This window comes from Anabrus simplex, chromosome 5 (assembly GCF_040414725.1).
Source record: "Anabrus simplex isolate iqAnaSimp1 chromosome 5, ASM4041472v1, whole genome shotgun sequence".
In the NCBI taxonomy this organism is placed as follows: domain Eukaryota; kingdom Metazoa; phylum Arthropoda; class Insecta; order Orthoptera; family Tettigoniidae; genus Anabrus; species Anabrus simplex.
The window spans coordinates 392,612,319-392,630,769 of record NC_090269.1 but is presented as its reverse complement, the minus strand read 5'-3'; the positions used below and the strand labels follow the sequence as shown (position 1 = coordinate 392,630,769).

The 18,451-nt window shown below is 37.7% G+C and overlaps 1 protein-coding gene across 2 annotated transcripts in view; it reads right to left on the bottom strand.

Moving 5' to 3' along the window:
• Positions 1-15,599, bottom strand: part of LOC136874979 (uncharacterized) — a 48,669-nt gene extending 33,070 nt beyond the window's left edge. For both annotated transcript variants that reach the window (XM_068227945.1, XM_067148689.2), the window contains exons 1-2: positions 15,504-15,599; positions 2,767-2,898 (exon numbers count right to left, since the gene is read on the bottom strand). In XM_068227945.1, coding sequence (XP_068084046.1) covers positions 2,767-2,838 — 72 coding nt within the window. In that variant the 5' untranslated portion in view covers positions 2,839-2,898; positions 15,504-15,599. The remainder of the gene's footprint in view (positions 1-2,766; positions 2,899-15,503) is intronic.
• Between the last annotated feature and the right edge of the window lie 2,852 nt (positions 15,600-18,451).

Genomic DNA, 18,451 nt, shown 5'->3' with positions numbered 1-18,451 from the left:
TGGGGTTTAATACACTGCAAGTTTGAGGACTTGTACATTAATCTGAGGGCCAGTTCAAGGTCTAATCATGCTGCAAGAGAACAATAAGGAGCAATCTTACAGTGAGAGAGGGGTCCCAGTCTAGAAAATCGAGAATACAGGCCATGAGTAACTGTAACGCAGATCATCCACGATCTCGTGAACTGCAGGCTTTCGGGGTATATCTCTTCATCAATTTCCACTTCTACAATGAATGAAATGCACTATTTGGGAACTTTACCCTTGCAGAAAGACAACAGATGTATTTCATACATAAACAGGTAATACCCCAACTTATATATCTTGTAAAACAGCATCTAACCCAAACATTTCATTGGTGAATGAATAGTTCAGGAGATACCAGTAACACAGTTTCCCCATTCATTTGCCCTGAATCCTTTTGATTTCTGGCTATGGGAACACTACATACATGGGTGTGAGCCCAACATACCCATTTGCTCTCTTTTTGTGTTGGGAAATTCAGTCCAAATAGAAACCATTTTAAGAAGAGCCACAAATAATGGTCTATAATAAATTTACACTAATATCAAAACAGCATAACTTCATCATGCTTGAAGCTGGTGATTCTCCTGATTTATCTATAAACGATCAGAAAGATGATAAGAGAGGCAAAGGAAGCTGGATAAGTGAATTTGTATAAAAGTCGATTCATTTGATAATAAATATGTTTACAATGTAGGCCTATATAAAGATATTAAGATCACAGGTAGGTTCATGTATAGATTTCAGTGGGCCTGGCTGTCTGGCATGTAACAACACTGTATTCATACAGGATCTGGCTGTATTGGGAATGTGAATACCTCAGTCAGTATCATACTGACCAAATCATGGATGAGATTGAGTCACAAAATACACGGGAAAATTTTTTTCTGGACAACACCAAAAGACACAGTGCATTGTGCAAACTTTATCTCACCAGAGTGGGATTTAATAATAATGTTATTGGTTTACATCCCACTAACTAAGTTTTATTGGAATTTGAAGATGCCAAGGGTCCAGAATTTTGTCCTGCAGGAATTCTTACACATGCCAGTAGATCTTCCGGCATGAATCTGACTTATGTGAACACCTTCAAATACCACTGGATTGACGAGGATCAAAACTGTGAAGCTGGGCTCAGAAGGCCACCGTTCTACCATCTGAGCTATTCAGCCAGCAGCAAGCAGGCCACAGCCCTACTTTGTGCTAGAATAGAGGCTGAAGGTACTTCTGCTCTCTGCACATGCATCCCGAAAGCTAATTTCCAATCTTGACAATGATATCATGAGATGGAACTCAACAATTGTATGAATTAAGTCATATGTGAGAAGATATTTCACCGTGAAGTTTGCCAGAACAAGAATTATCACCAACCGTCTGCTCTCCAACGGGAAGTGTGATGGATACCATGTAATGTGGTGCAAACAGCGAAGGAACTCTCTAACTCAGTTCTGTAATAATGAGTGATTTATTTCGGAAATGGCCATTGACTGCAATAAATGTCTCCCTTTCTGTGCCAACATTTGGTTGTGATAAGTGGAACACTATAAAACTGCACAGAGGGAAAACAGACTACCAGTAGGAGAAGAGTAAATGAAACTGTCATAGATTTTGAAGAACAATTTCACTTTGAATTACATTATATTCAGCTATAATGGAACATGTTGTACTCTTCCATGGTGTTGAAATCTGCTGACACCGGGCGAGTTGGCCATGCGGTTGGGAGCACGTAGCTGTGAGCTCGCATCCAGGAGATAGTGGGTTCGAACCCCAGTGTCGGCAGCCCTAAAGATGATTTTCCATGGTTTCCCAATTTTACACCAGGCAAATGCTGGTGCTGTACCTTAATTAAAGTCATGGCCGCTTCCTTACCATTCCTAGACCTTTCCTATCCCATCGTCGCCATGAGACCTATCTACGTCGGTGCAATATAAAGCAAATAACAAAAAAAAAAATTCTGCTGACAAAATGAAAAGAATTTCTTTTAAATAGATCCTCACTACAAATTTTACACTCCATCCTGATAAAAGGTGCCGGTGTGCCCATCACAGAATTTTCAGTCCCTGGTGCATTTCATACTGAGCCACATGTAACATCATTTACCGCTCAGCCGAACCATAAGACGAACGTAAACAGGGCTTTGAGAATAACGTTTAAACACTGTGCTCTAGTGATATAAATCAAAACGAATGAGAGCTTGGCATTGAGAGGAGGCCAGCATTTCTGCCCTTGGCAATGATTTGTCCTTGAACCAGCCCTCAGTTTTAGGTAAAAAATACTTCAACTTGCTGGGAATAAAACCCAGGCCATACAGGTAAGATGTAGGTGCTTTAGCTCAGTTATTTTGACAGTTTAAGCTATCCCTGATAAAAATGGCATGAATAAAATGTTCCAATATCAACAACTACCCTCAATTTTCAATAACACTGAACGACATCAAAGGATGCTATCACCCAGGATATCATGGGCATTGACAGTGACATGTTACAATGTGCAAGAGATCAGTCAAACTAGCACCTAGGTGTGTCATGCAATGGAAGCAGAAAACAATTAAACACCAGCATAAATACCTATTAAAAGTTGGAGAATTTGTTTCTTGTTCTGAATCACCTAGAATAACTCTGAATGTTTACTAATTAAAAGAGTAGGATATTAAAAGATTTCATTTCCAATATACATTGTTAACACAGAATTGTTGAACATGAATTAAATTCCAGTCATTATAAATCAATCCGGAAGCATACTTACGGATGATGTAGGCCTACTTGCTATTTCTTGAAGCCCGACTGGTTCTTCCTTGATCTTGACTTTGTGGTCCATTTCACACAGCAACTGAAGTATTTGGATCAGCTTAAGTAGTGAACCACTTCCACTGACTTTCTAATGAAAAAAGGGACAGAAAATATATCACTACCATCATCATCATCATCATCATTGTTAGGGCAGTAAGTTCATAAACTAATAATAATGTTATTTGTTTTACGTCCCACTAACTACTTTTTAAGGTCTTCGGAGACGCCGAGGTGCCGGAATTTAGTCCCTCAGGAGTTCTTTTACGTGCCAGTAAATTTACCGACATGGGGCTGTCGTATTTGAGCACCTTCAAATACCACCGGACTGAGCCAGGATCGAACCTGCCAAGTTGGGGTCAGAAGGCCAGCGCCTTAACCGTGTGAGCCACTCAGCCCGGCAGTTCATAAACTAATTAAGCAAGGAAGCAAGCCTGTAGCTTTGCATGACTGTCAATTTCCTTATCACAGCCACACAACCTCCTGTCATGCATGGAATCCAAATCACACAGGTACATGTCTTTTATTTCAAACATACTACATGCACTGGCTGGGACTGAACCATAGGCACATTGGTGAGAAACCAGTGACAATGCTACTATATTTCCAGTGCCCCTCCAAGTCTAAAGACTTTTTTGATATAGGTGCCCATATCACCATATCCTGTGCTAAGCTCCTAAATGCCTTCATATGTATTAGAATCTACATCCACTATAATGTGTACCAATGCCCTACTTAATGCCCACCCCAAACACTTCACTGAAGTCAGCTGTAAGACACCTGGGTTTCTCGGCATGCAGTCTACCAATGCTTTTCTCTTTTTACAAGCTCCTTTATTTTGCACGGACACAGATACGTATTATGTCCACGATGGGATAGGGAAGGGCTAGGAGTGTGAAGGAAGCTGTCATGGCCTTAATTAAGGTACAGCCTGGTGTAAAAATGGGAACCACCCATGGTAAACATCTTCAGGGCTGCCAATAGTGGAGTTCAAACTCACTATCTCCCAAATGGAAGCTAGGATCTGCATGCTCCTAACCACATGGTCAACTTGCTTGATACCAGTCTCTTCTTAAGGTCTTTGGCTAAACTTTCTCCCCTTCCCAACCTTACTTACCAGCTATTTATTTATGACCTGAACTTCCAATCTGATGTTTGACACATTTTCGTAACAGCATATTTCAGAGGTTTCTTTTATCATTCTTTCTATATCAGCTCTTATCCATGTTTATTCCCATACAGGGAATGCTGCACAGTAATGTGTTCAAAACATTTTTACAAATATCTGTATTTGAGGTGAACAATGGTTTTCTACTATTACTTATATTATTTATCAAAAGTATGTCATATTAAGGACTTATTTTTCAAATTTTAGCCAGTGACTATCAGCTCTAGTTCTTCCTTATGAACAGTGTCCTAAGACAGTTGGTGTATTTATTTGATCAGAAGGAGGCTCTTGATGTCACATCCTCAACTTCAAAAAAGGAAGCAACACAGACATGCATGAAGTATGTATACCACAGAAACAAAAGAACAGTCACTGGACTTACATACATACTAGCTTGTAATCCCATCAGTGTACCATATGGTGCAGCATAACTTTAGAATATTTGAAGAATGAGTGTTACTGTACAAGTGGTAATGCGAAGAGTTCTACATAGAGATACCTTATCTAAGGAAATACATGGACATGGTCTATACTTATACAGATATCATGGAAAAAGCTATGTCTGCCCACCAAGTGCAGAAATGATGTGATTTTCCAAGAGGTTAGAATCAAAAAATGAATAGTGAAGATGCTGTGCATCAAGATTATATGCACTTCAGAAAGGGCACAGAAACAGACAGAAGATCACATATCACCAACAGAGGATTCATTATTGCAGGAGCAAAAATTAAACAATTTTGTCATGCGCATCACACAATAATAAAAACATAGACAGTTTACACAATGGATATTATTTACATGTATAAACATATGAATTAATTCCTTCAAGAAAACAATTATTTAAACACAAAAAATTAGTATTACATCCCCTCAGATAATAAATAGTACTTAATGTATCCACTTTATGATTATTATTATTTTCTTTTTTATTTATTTTGCTTCTTTCAAGTGGCAAAGTTATGGCTCCTTGCCTTCTCTTACACTTAACCACATCTACTACAGTTATCTACAGATATACAAATGTATAATCTATCAGAGTTACACTGTACTAACACTCTCACATGTACTGTAAAATAAAATTAAAACAGTACACTGTACATTAACCAATATGAAATAACTCTTCAAAAACATACAAAAAATAAACACAGATTTCACAACTATCATCTAGGTCTACACATACAAGAGATACACAGCTGTACAGTGCACAGCTTTCAACAGGTAGTCTTGGCATGAATCACGGACTGGTAGGGAATTTCAAAGTTGGAACAGTTTGCAGTAAAATAATTCTTAAACTTAATGCAGAATGAAGAGGAATAGCAAGGGTAGGGCCAGCACGAGTATTAAATTATGAAAGGAGTTGCTATTGAGTTTGCGAATTAATTCACGTGACACAACATTTTTCATGGTTTAGCCAGTGAGGTTCTTGATAGTAAGGAGTCATATGCACATCACAGCTCAAGTTAAAAAAAGGATTGGGGTAACAGTTCAAGCTCACTGCTACTTCGTCGTTCATTCCTTAGTTGCGTCATCCAGAATTACATCACAGTAGTAGAGGATAGGAAGAATTAAAGACTGGATAAGCCTTTGTCTCATGTCCACTGGTAAGACAACCAGGTTTATTTTCAATGGATGAAGCAAAGCAAAAAATATCCGACATACATTTTTGGTATTTCCATCCAATTTAGAGTTTATGTCATAATCTCAGCAAGGATTTTCATGGTTGTATTGTAAGAAATGGTTTTATCGTTTATTAGCAGAAGAGGAATAGGTGTACTGTTGATAACGCATAGGAGCTTCTGAGAACCGATAATGATTGCTCAGGTTTATGAGAAGCCTGTTTGATCATGCACATTTCTTTAGTTGTTTCACATCAGCAATAATTTTGACTACATCTGATAATCCATTTATTTTTGCAGTGGGTACATCTTTGAAGGTCATCTACATATACTTTACGTTGTAAGAATATGGCTTTAGATGATATCACACTGATGTACAAAAAATAATATAGTGGTCCCAAAGCACTTCCCTGTGGGGTCCCTACTTTCCTGGGTTTCCGTTCTAAAATACCATCACGAATTGATATCCGCTGCCAAGGTCTTCAAGTATGATGACGAACTTCAGTGTTAAAGAGTCAAATCAGAAAGATTCCATCTCCCTAACTAACTGCTGTAAGGCTATTGTGTCTTAGACACAACCAGACATGTTTCCATACCAAGTCTGATGTCTTGTGTCACATCAGACAGAGGAGGTGCAGTACTGTACCACTTCTTGAAACTCCATTTTATGGGGTCAAGGAGAGAACGGTAATTTAAATATTCCAATACACGTTTGAAGACATGTTGTTCCAAAACTTTAGGAAGAACCGGGAGAATATGGAGTTGGTCAATAATCAGAAGTTAGTTTGGGATCAAGTTTCTTAGGTATTGCACCCTGTTGGGGGTGTCAACTGCGTCATTCAATTGTAATAAATTATTGAGGAATACATATTTCATATCCATAAGCAAGAATATCTTACTTTATATATTGTAAGTACAAGCCAAATCGGAAGGTATTGTGAATCCTACCACAGACTGATGTCTCCACTAGAGATTAGGAAATACAATGACCAGCAGCATTAGTTTTCTCAGAAATTGTTGCCAAGTTGGGAAGAGAAAGGTGTGGTTATTTCCGAGTCAGTGGAAAGTCCCCTAGCCGCGGGCGATGTGAGAACAGAACAACGAAAGGACGGCCAGCCAGATTCCTGGAAATGACGTCAGGGGAACACCAGAGTGCAGACGGGAAGGGAGCAAACAGTTGGCACTCAAAGGAAAAGATATAGAGGGTCGTACTCCCTCATAGCTTGCACCAATAGTAAAATTCGCCAGGGAGAAGCAGTCACGCCAACTTCGTATTTTAAGAGGCACTAATAGAGGTAACGCCACGGATTAAATTTATAGGAGGAAATGGAATACAAATTCGAGATAAGGTGAAATTTAGAAGCATAACCATATATTAAAAATTATTAATTAACGAAGATTGACTGTCCTAATTCTGGGGACTCAAGGACGCTATTCACTGATTGGCTAAAGGCAAGAGACGCTACAAACGGCGCGAAATTTCTCGCCCAAAATATGGGAGCTAAATTCACAATTATATTAATTACCAAAGAACGAAATTAGTTGAGATTTGGCATAGAGGCTATAATAATATAATTACATCAGTGGATCCCAAGTTCAAACCACTGGCAGGTCTGCAAATAGTCGTATGAGGATAGTGGAACTGCTCACTCTAAGGTGACCTCTCGTGAACTCGGAGATGGGGTGAGATTAACATAAACAGAAAGTCCGGGCGACGGAAGTCACTCACAATTAGAATTTGTTGGAGCTGTTACTGCGCGAGTGCGTACACTCACTTGGAAATTTTCGTTCGAGCTGTTACTACGCGAGTGCGTATAGACACTCACTTGTAAACTTTTATTCGAGCTGTTACTATGCCAGTTAGCCCAGTGATCCAGTTTGTGAATTAGTATGCGCTACGGAATTGAACATTCTAGTATCAGGAGTTCCGATAGTTACGGAAATAACGAAATGAAAACCTACGGGTAGGAGTGAGATATTCTGTCTCGGAAACAGTACTTGTTACGTGTGACCACTCGCGGTTGTTCGGCATAATCAGACGCCTGTAGACATTCAGATTCGGGATGATACCTTGTCAGTCTCGTGGACGTTAGCATACAAGGATGCAAACAATTACGGGAGTGCCGGGTTTGAAGAACGACTGCGCGCCGGGCCGTTGAAGGTGATATCGAGGAGTCACAATTTCCTTAGTGCCGGGAAGGAATGAAGAATATGAATCAGGCGGGTCAGATAAAAGGCCTGAAGTGTAAATTTTCATTTCAATATTACTGTGTGTAAAATTGTTAAAATGTTAATGTTTTAACGTAAAATTTAATATGTGTAAATCTGAAAAGTGCATTGGATTACCTGTTCAAGCTGGCATGAAAACCAGTAGGATGCAGTGATAAACTGGACGGGGCCGGTGCAGCTCGTCCGGTTAGGCGAAGTACAAGGCAGAGATGAGTACCGGATCAATATAAATTTGTAGATTGCAAACGTTAACGTGAGGGAATCGTATTCTTTCATTATGGTAACTTGATTGTTAAATGAGCCGCTTCCCGGCTCGTTAAATTCAGATATAGGTAGACAAAGGGACAAATTACTATCTAAATAATTATATCAAGCACTCATAAGATTTTAGATTATTTCGTAGAGGGGATTAGGGTTGATTTTGTTTGTTCAAGTGCTTGAAGTGTTAATGATTGTATGGGAGCACGTTTCACGTAGCGATAAATTGATATTCATTTTAAAGTACTCCAAAGGGTTTGTCTGACTTAAGGTCAGTTGTCGTAAACTTTGTAAATATTAAGGCATGTTGTAAGACTATCCAGAGGTAGAGGGTAGCCAGTGAATATAAATGTTGTAGAACCGGAGTGTGGTCCGTTTGTTTCTCTGTAAATATTAGTGATTGTGTGTGGCACAAAGTTTCGCCAGTGGACAGAAATATAATAATCAGTAGAATGATCGAAGTGATAAATGAACACGGGTAATGTCTAAATGAGTATTTAATAATAATGCATTATGAATAATGGCACGGGCCTAGTTTGATAGAATGATTGCAAGTTAAAGTAATATAGATATGGAGATAACATGTGGCGTAGAAGACTTTAATTCGGGCAGTAAATTTTATTTTAATATTAATGGTTGATTTAACGTTTTTGGACTCCACAATAATCATAATAATTTGTTTAGAAGCGATAGAGGCACTTGTAGATGATGGTCACGCTATGTTGAAGGCCCAGAACGGTTTAAGTCCATTTTTTAAAAATTCGTGCGGGACAAAAATCCGGCATGAGATGAAATCGAGTCGTACTGGTGTTGATGAAGAAATAGATGAGTTCCGAGGCCTACGTCGATATTATATGCCGATTCCGGTGTTATGAATGGCAGAAGAGTCCACGGACCGAGGATTAATTAGTGAATTAAATGTTGTGAAGAGTTCCAGTGGAATAAATGGACTTCAAATGAAGAGGAAGGAATAATTTAGCAATCGCAGGGACTGGATGTAGATTCCCAGCCCAAGGTGCCATGGGATTTGAGATTTGTCTTGGGAGGACATGGTGTTCCCATAAATAAACGACAGTACGAAACGATGGTTGCAGTTTCGAATACCGTTGTTGTGTTCTGACCGATGTGAATTCCGATCTTGGTGGCTAATGTGGGATTTAATATATGTGACTAAATTCTACAGATTGGAAATTAAAATATAAAATTTTCAATAATAATAATAATAATAATAATAATAATATTCCAAGTAAATCATATCTTAAATTGTTTGCTTAGTGCCAAACTAGACAGGAATTGTAAAGGGTTATGCATTAAACATGATAATAGATAACTGCAGTGTAACAAGTGAAATAAATTTATCATAATAATTATTTGAAGAAAAACAAGAATTTATTATATTATTTCCGAGAATAATAACAATGGTGTAAAATGAAATTAAAATATGAAATCAATGATGATTAAGTGTTATGATAATGATAATATCCACTGATAATAATAATAAAAAATATTTTTTATTATTTCGGATGATGATGTTGACGGATACTAGGGAAGTCAGCCGGCGAAATAACGTAATAATGTCAAGTTGTTGTAGATAATAAGTTAAGTCTGTGATGTTTAAGGTGATGGCAAAACCCTACATCTGGACCATTATGTTAGATTCCCTTAGTCGTTTCCTTTAGTTAACGATTGCATATCTTGTTTAGGAACCCGGGGACGGTTTTCTAATATCCCGGCTTGGTCTCTTCTAAATAAAGGTGGAGGTGATGACATGATTCATGTGATCGCGCCCACCTGGCCAACAGGTAATTGGTCAATGACCATAAATGGTCATTGTGTCGTCACGAGGATCGAAATGCAACCTTCAGAAAACCACAGTTCAACCACCCAAGTGGATGGGTGGTCTACAGTGTACAATACTTATATGTGAAATTTTCAGGAATGATTTGCCAAATTATCGGCAAATAAGGGTCAACGAATTTTGTGTTTGTTCAATTTTAATATAAATAAAATGCTCCTTTAGCATTTGCAAGGAAACAGTTCCAGGTTCTTGTTCTTGTAGAATAGTACACCCTTGGTGACCGTTTAAAATTTCCGTCCCAATTCCTAGGACGGAGCCTTCCATTCTTTTCCCTTTGATCAGATTTGATATATTTTTGTGTGTTTTTATGAATGAGCATTAAAGTTAATGATTAGTGTCCCGTTCAACCCTGTAGTACTGATTAGATCCCGCCCATATACTTAATTGTAGATTTTATATCTTCATAATTTTTTTATTGTTTATTAGGTGAGATCGATTTGGACCATAACACCCCCTGAGATAAATGATGGTTGGCACTCAGGCTTTGAGTGGGAACAGTATTAAAACAACATTTGTACATTTCCAGAATGATGAAAAGGCAACAGTTTTAAGACAGTATTTGAAAATGTCTCACAACAGGGACCGTTTAAAATTTCCGTCCCAATTCCTAGGACGGAGCCTTCCATTCTTTTCCCTTTGATCAGATTTGATATATTTTTGTGTGTTTTTATGATGAGCATTAAAGTTAATGATTAGTGTCCCGTTCAACCCTGTAGTACTGATTAGATGCCGCCCATATACTTAATTGTAGATTTTATATCTTCATAATTTTTTTATTGTTTATTAGTTAAGATCGATTTGGACCATAACACCCCCTGAGATAAATGATGGTTGGGACTCAGGCTTTGAGTGGGAACAGTATTAAAACAACATGTGTACATTTCCAGAATGATGAAAAGGCAACAGTTTTAAGACAGTATTTGAAAATATCTCACAACAGGGAAAATGGCACTCATAATAGTATGGATGAAATTGTATAAACATGTTATCTACATTACAGCTGCAGATTTACTTGAATAAAGTACCTTCATAATATGGTTGCCAGAACAAACCATAGGCGATTACGCTGTGGGGTGAATTATTGATACATATCCATGCCTGTTTAGGTAATTGGGTTAGGCGGTATTCTATATTCTAAGAAATATGTATTAAGCTTGTTGGTTCCCTCTGTTGCTGCTGACCTTTCAAATACCCAGTGAGCAAGTGTTACTTGTATTTAGTTTACTTGAATGAGAGTCAAATATTTATATTTCTGATTTCTCAGGACTCACTTGACTGAGTTTTGAACCATAGGGTAGCTTTGGAGATTACATCCACTGAGATTTTCTTGTAATCTACAAACATGCATCATAATGAGCCATCATAATTTCAATTTTCTCATTTAACCATGGTTAGGGATGGTGACAAACTTTCACAAGAAGTTAGGGAGTATGCTTGTCCTGCAGTCCGGAATCAAGAGCATTAAACCTGTCAACAGTTGTGTCAATATTGTCTAGAAGTAGAGTATCATTCCAGGTTAGGTTTTAGGCATCATACCTTAGGTGACCCAAATCAATGTTTTTCATATTTCTACAGGTGGTGAAGTTTAGCCTGTACTTGGGTACACAAAGGGAGTAGACTGAGAAAATTAGGTCATGAGTTGAGATTGATGGAATAGGAATTTGGCCATGATTTACAACCTTCTGCAGATTGTTAGCTGTAGGATAGATTAATATATGAGGTGTGATTATTTGTAAATAAGTGATTAGTAGGATTTCAAGAAATGATAGCCAGGTTATGCAAAAACATCACATCTACGAATTTCCCAATATGGGCCAATTCATACTTTAGGTTGATATTACAGCTACCTATGATTATTACATGTGCATGGATAGGCAGGAGGTTGAATCAACATCTCAGTCATTTTGCCACAAGCTTTAGGACAAATGCACTGTGAACTTTTGCTGTGCTAACAGTAATCTCAACAAACTTGAACTCAGGTCCCAGCTGAACAACATACAATGACTTACAAATCATTTCTATAACAATTACTCAACCTCCTTTCCTACCGTTGGATCTGTCCCAAGGGACAAGTTCACAGCAATCAAGTGCTACCACAGAGGATGGGATGGTAGATGTGAGCAAACTTTCACTGATATATAGGACACGTAGCAGCCCATAATTCAACAGTCTGTGCAGGAAGACAGACGGCATTTATATGAAAACATCGTAAGCACTGTGATCTAGAGGGAAGGGCCTGTTTCAATAGAATACGTGTGGTGATGGGATGGGAATGGTGGAAGGAATAGTGTTCAGCCCCTCACCGCAGCCAGAACCAGGTAGTGGACATGGTTCTAACTGTATGGCAGAATATTCTTACAAATAAATTGAGAGCAACAATGAATACTTGCCTCATCTTCCTGGAGAAAAAGAACACTGACTGATACTAGCACCATAACACACACATAAACACTCATGCACTTAAAGAAAGTATTTAAACAATTAAATAAGCAAAATATAAAAACAATTAAATCTGGATAAAACTATGATCAAACACATGGCAAACATAAATCATGCAATTCATCATCCTGCAGATTCCATTAGATTATTCAGTTCAGTCACTGAGTAAATATAACCTTTGGTCTCACTTTAAAGAAGAACCACAATGCGACCATACCATATCCAAACTTCAGTAATGCCCAATGATCACTAACTGCATTTAATACACCCTTACAAGTTTCTGTAAGTGATACTGTTATCAGCCATTTGATACCCTTGAGTAAACTCTTTTTTACATACCGATCACGTCCTTCATAAACCTCACCACTCTAGCTGTTCACTGCTAGGTATCAATTCATATGTTGACTGATGAGGCATTCTACATCTACAGCAGTGATCAATATTGTTCACTGTAAGATCAATATTGAAATGAGATTTAACACAATGAACACAGTACTTGAGCACAACTTGGGTTTGGTTTTCTTAACTCATAAATCATCACAAGCTGGAAATATAGCCATGTCTTCTGGTAAACATGAAGGACAGTGTTACGGTTAATATACTGCTGCTAGATGGGACAACTGAACCTTGCCAAATAGAATGCTTGTTTTGAGCATGTGTTCCATGCACTTTGTTTTACCTCTCATTTCTACAATGACATCACAGTGTTTTGATTCTCTGAGCAAGTATGTGATACAGACCCTGATAAATAGAACATAAGGCAAGACCTACAAATGTGGGCAAAGTTTGCTCAGGAAAGTAATTAAAAGTGACTGAAAACTAACGAGGAAACAGTTGAAATGCTATTGGAAAAGATGCAACACCCTTCTGTTTACCTAAATATCTATTCTTTATCAGAGGCAGTCAACATTTTCTTGAACATTTCATTCCATCAAAGTGAAAACATATGCCTTGAACGGTTGCCTACGATGGCTGGTCATGCCGCTATATGGGATACTTTCCACTCTCCACTATTTCATGTTTACATTATTGAGTCATGACAGGTTGACGAATTTCCTTCAAAATACGTATATTTCTGTCAAATATATTTGTGCATGGATTAGTTGTTTTCATTCATACAAAGCTTCCCATAGTAGGTACTTTTAGATCCATAGCTTTGGACACAGACTTGGCTGAGTGTTAATTTTCTTTAAAGTCAGTACCTGACATGAGAATAAAGCTTCATCTGCAGTACATAGCTTCTCATGCATTATGAAATATTTTACTAACAAGCGTTGAAGCTACCTATAGGAGAGCTAATACATTGGCCGTGAAGAAGAATTACATGGGAAATGACAAGCATGAAGGTCATTTTAACCCTTACCTTCAGATTGCTCCTGCCTTCTAGCAGGTACCTCTGTTAGTCTGTAGACACTATCGGAACAACCGCTACATCTCATGAATGTCAAATTTCTCCAACAGTCTACCATACAACACAACTGTTACAGCAGTCCACCAGAGTGAAAAGGTTAAATGGGACTGTAGGAAAGGGTTATCTTACCAATCACCTTTTTTCTGTTAGATAACATATTGATGCTAATGTTAAATAAGAATATGCAGAAAAGAATACATATGTGACTTGAAATAACTGAAAAAAGTTTCAAATGAGAAAAATATATTGGTCTCCTTTCATATGGCAGTTTGAAGAACAATAGAACCAACTGAAGTCAGGGCTGAGATAAATATTTATAGTTTTGGGTTCAAAAAGAATTATTTACTTACTTCAGTAAGGGTTGATGTTATAAAGACTCAAAATATGGCTAAAATATGCCAGAGTTTAGTGCATTGAATACATCTGTCACTTTGAAATACACATCCTGTTTGCTATCCTGTGTCTCAGCCACTGAATTAGACAACAATTTCTCTGGCTGTTTTACTATGCATCATCCAGCAGATCACCTTAATAATAGATTTAGAATTCCAATTCTTATTTTAGTTCTTCCTGATCAGATGAGATGAGAATCTTAAATTCGGTGAAATCACAGGTGAGTGAGATGAGAGACTCTAGTGATAGGTTGGCTGTGCTGGTAACACTGGGTGCCTGCTGCAGCCACACTTCAAGGATAAATCCTAAAGCAGCTATTCTGCTTTTTTTTTTTTTTTTTTTTTTTTTTTTGCTTCATTATGCATATATGAGTTAAGAGACTTACTATATCTAGGCAATGTACCACTCATATGCATGGGCTAAATATGAGATTGGATCTGCGGCATAAGCAGAGATCACGCACTAGGCATAACCAAATTGACTTCCTTATTAGGTTCTATCTAGTGCATCTAGTACTGTATATATAAATTATAGTACAGTATTATACATCCCATGTCATACGATGTCAGCATTCAGATACCGGTAGTCTAAATTGTGCTCACTTAAAATTCCTGCACATGGTAACTGAGGGAAAAATTGAAGACATCACAATTCCTTAATGAAGCAAACCATACAGAAATAACATATTTAACGCATTCAAAATGAACGAAGTATAGGGATTGGTCCCAAAAAAGCTCATCCATATCAATATTAAACAGGGAGGATGACCTAGAACTTAGACCACAATCAATGATATACAACAAACCGACCACTTCGAAAATGAACCGTTTAAAGGTAGGACATTTGTAACTTCAGTATTACAGTACTCTAATAATAATAATAATAATAATAATAATAATAATAATAAAATTAATATTTTTTACGAGGTATTGTGGAAAATCTCCAAAAAGACACTTGTGAAGGGTCCGCACTCCACAAGTGTGTGGGATTCTTACCCACTAAAAACCACACACCCTTTTCCCACGATGTGAGTCATCACCCCGGAACCGCTCTCGCATTACTTCAGGGTGAAGTTAGGATGTGGTAAAGAAAACACAAGTTCATATACCGCATATTTGAGTACGAAAAGCAAACCATCAAGTGTAAATCAAAACAGGAACAATGAACGACGACCAGGTAATAAATTAAGACGAATTTCGCCAATAAATATTTTATACAAACAAGGCTTGGTAGTACACAGACTGGAAGTTACGCATACACGCTACTTCATTGGAATAATACTGAACTATATTTATTATACTTTATTTGGCAGGAAAATACTCACCTTCTGATAGGAATAAATAACTACCGGTATGTTATTTGCTTTACGTTCCACTAACTACTGTTACGGTTTTCGGAGCGCTTGAGAACGGTTGGCAGTGGGATTCTTACCCACTAAAAACCACACACCCTTTTCCCACGATGTGAGTCATCACCCCGGAACCGCTCTCGCATTACCTACTTCAGGGTGAAGTTAGGATGTGGTAAAGAAAACACAAGTTCATATACCGCATATTTGAGTACGAAAAGCAAACCATCAAGTGTAAATCAAAACAGGAAAATGAACGACGACCAGGTAATAAATTAAGACGAATTTCGCCAATAAATATTTTATACAAACAAGGCTTGGTGGTACACAGACTGGAAGTTACGCATACACGCTACTTCATTGGAATAATACTGAACTATATTTATTATACTTTATTTAGCAGGAAAATACTCACTTTCTGATAGGAATAAATAACTACCGGTATGTTATTTGCTTTACGTTCCACTAACTACTGTTACGGTTTTCGGAGCGCTTGAGAACGGTTGGCTGTTGAGAGAGCTCTTGCATTATTGTAGTGATAAAGTAGTTAAAACCTAGTGAAATAGCTTAATTTTTTGTATTTGTGATTCATTTAGTGCTATTTATATAGTGGTGTTTAGTGCTTGTTGGTAGAAATTGGGAGTAGTGATATTTATTTAAATTTTATAACAAGTAATTCAGTTGGTCTTCAGTAAATTACGTTATCTAGGTTAAGTAGGCTAGCTAGGTGTACCTTGTTCGAATTTAGGTTTAGGAAATACTTTAGGTAATATTAACTTTAAAAATATTTGTGAATATCTGTAGGTTCGTTGGTATAATACTTACAAAGGCAGATTATCTTAAGGAATAGTACCGTAACTTCCGCCGAAATTTCTCCGGTATTTCGTATAGATATCCGTCCAAACTATCGCGAAGGTAATAATTTTACTACATTAAAAACACGATACGCCTGTAAACTTCCATTCAAAAAGTAGTTAAAGAGATTACACGGTAATAGTTAACAGTCGTTGTATTGTTATTGATTATTGTCACTCCTCATATTCAAATATTGCATTGTTGGCTACAGTCGTGAACAAAGGGAGTAGTGTAGTCAGTAAATATAAATAAAAATCGGTTGAACTTGTATTCCAATCATTTGTACTTCTGAGTAGGTAGTTAAAGTATCCGTAATTTATATTTCGCTCCCTCGATCTTTCAGTATTTATGAGCGGTTAGCTAATAATAATAAAGTTCATATATCCCAGTAATTGCAGTTCAAGTCCCTGAAGTAGTAGTAGTTTTGATAGAAATATTTGAGAAATTATTGTAGACAACCTAGTATTTTTCAGTAGGCCTAATTAAGGACACTTTTATTCTCCGTCCCGTAGAGTAGGGAAAAGTAATAGTAATCCACCAGCTGTAATAATCACATAACCACATTTCAGTAGAATTGTAGTGAAGATAAGGTATAATATATTAGACAGTATATAGCCAGTTATATTCGTGTTTTTCTTCGTATACGGCAATCCTTTCGCTACTTAAGCATTTAAATAAACTCAGTCTAGTGTACCGGTAGTGTAGATACATTGTAGTATAGATACAGTACTTTTAGATAGTGCCGTATCTTGCCTGCTATATTCGTGCGTTATCTTTCGTGTGTATTAGACCGTAATACTAATAATAATTTGTCCAAGCATTGAGCTTCGTTGTAATCTTAGAGTACAGTAGGTCTTGCAAATTTCATTTCTGTTTGTGCTTAGTAGTGACATACGGTACCGGTATTGTAATTAGGATACGTCTGAAAGTAGTTTAAAATGACTGTAGTGTACTGTACAGTAGTATACGAGTAATATCCTATTATAATTTAGTGTGCTTATTTTATTATTGTAAAATATTTGTGTAGTACTGGTGTAGTAGAGGTATCCGTAGAAACTCGTACTAAAATACTGTTGTTGTAATTAGGATAGGCTTAATTGCAGTTTGGAATTGTGCAGTTCTTGTGTTTTACATTCGAATTCAGTAATTAACAGCAGTTTTTATCCTGTTAGGGGTTGTAGGATAAAAAATAGAGCTCGACTAAGTAGTATTGTAGTTTAGTCGTATATTAATTACCTTATTGTGTGATATTTGAGTACTATCCCAGTCAATATATCCCTCCGTTCATTTTTTTTGCAAATAAGTTATTTTATTTTTAATTTAATTTTTTTCCGTAGAGAATGGCTAAGGAGCGCGATTGTACGAACTGTGGGTGTGGCGAGGCATTGAGGGGTATGAGGGAGGAGTTGGAAAGTTTGAGCGAGATAATTAGGATTCTCACAGAAGACAGGAAGGAAGATAGGACTCCCTCAAACAATGTACAGGTTACAGTAGGTGTACAAGCGGGAGGGGAAGGGAAGGGGGGAGTTGTAGAACACAGGTGGTCTAATGTTCTAAGGGGAAGGAGACTGCAGGCTAAGGGCTCTCTTCAGGATCAGAATTCAGGACAGGTGTCTGTGCAAAATCAGTAGGAGTCACTCCAGGTAGAAGAGAGGGAAGATGAGGGACAGGGAACTGTTGGTGAGATGTGTGGAAGTAGGAGGAAGGGAAAAGGTAGGAAAGGGAAATGTAGAGTAGAGGATAGGAAAAGACAGGTGGAACAGGGTCAAGGGAAGGAGAAAAGGGAGGAGGAAGTAGCTTCTGCAGCTATCAGGAATGACAGGGCTGACCAGGAGGGGAGGGGATCAAATGAGTTGGGTAGGGTTGAGGCTCTGGTCATGGGGGATTCCGTCATTAGACACGTGGGGAAAGTGTGTGGAGGAAAGGGAACCAGGATAGAATGTTATCCAGGAATTAGGTTGAGGCAGATGTTGAGGAAAGGAGAAAAGAGGGAGGAGGGGAAGCAGAAGGTGGTAGTATTTCATGTTGGTACCAACAACGTAAGGCAAGCTGATATAAGTACCAACATA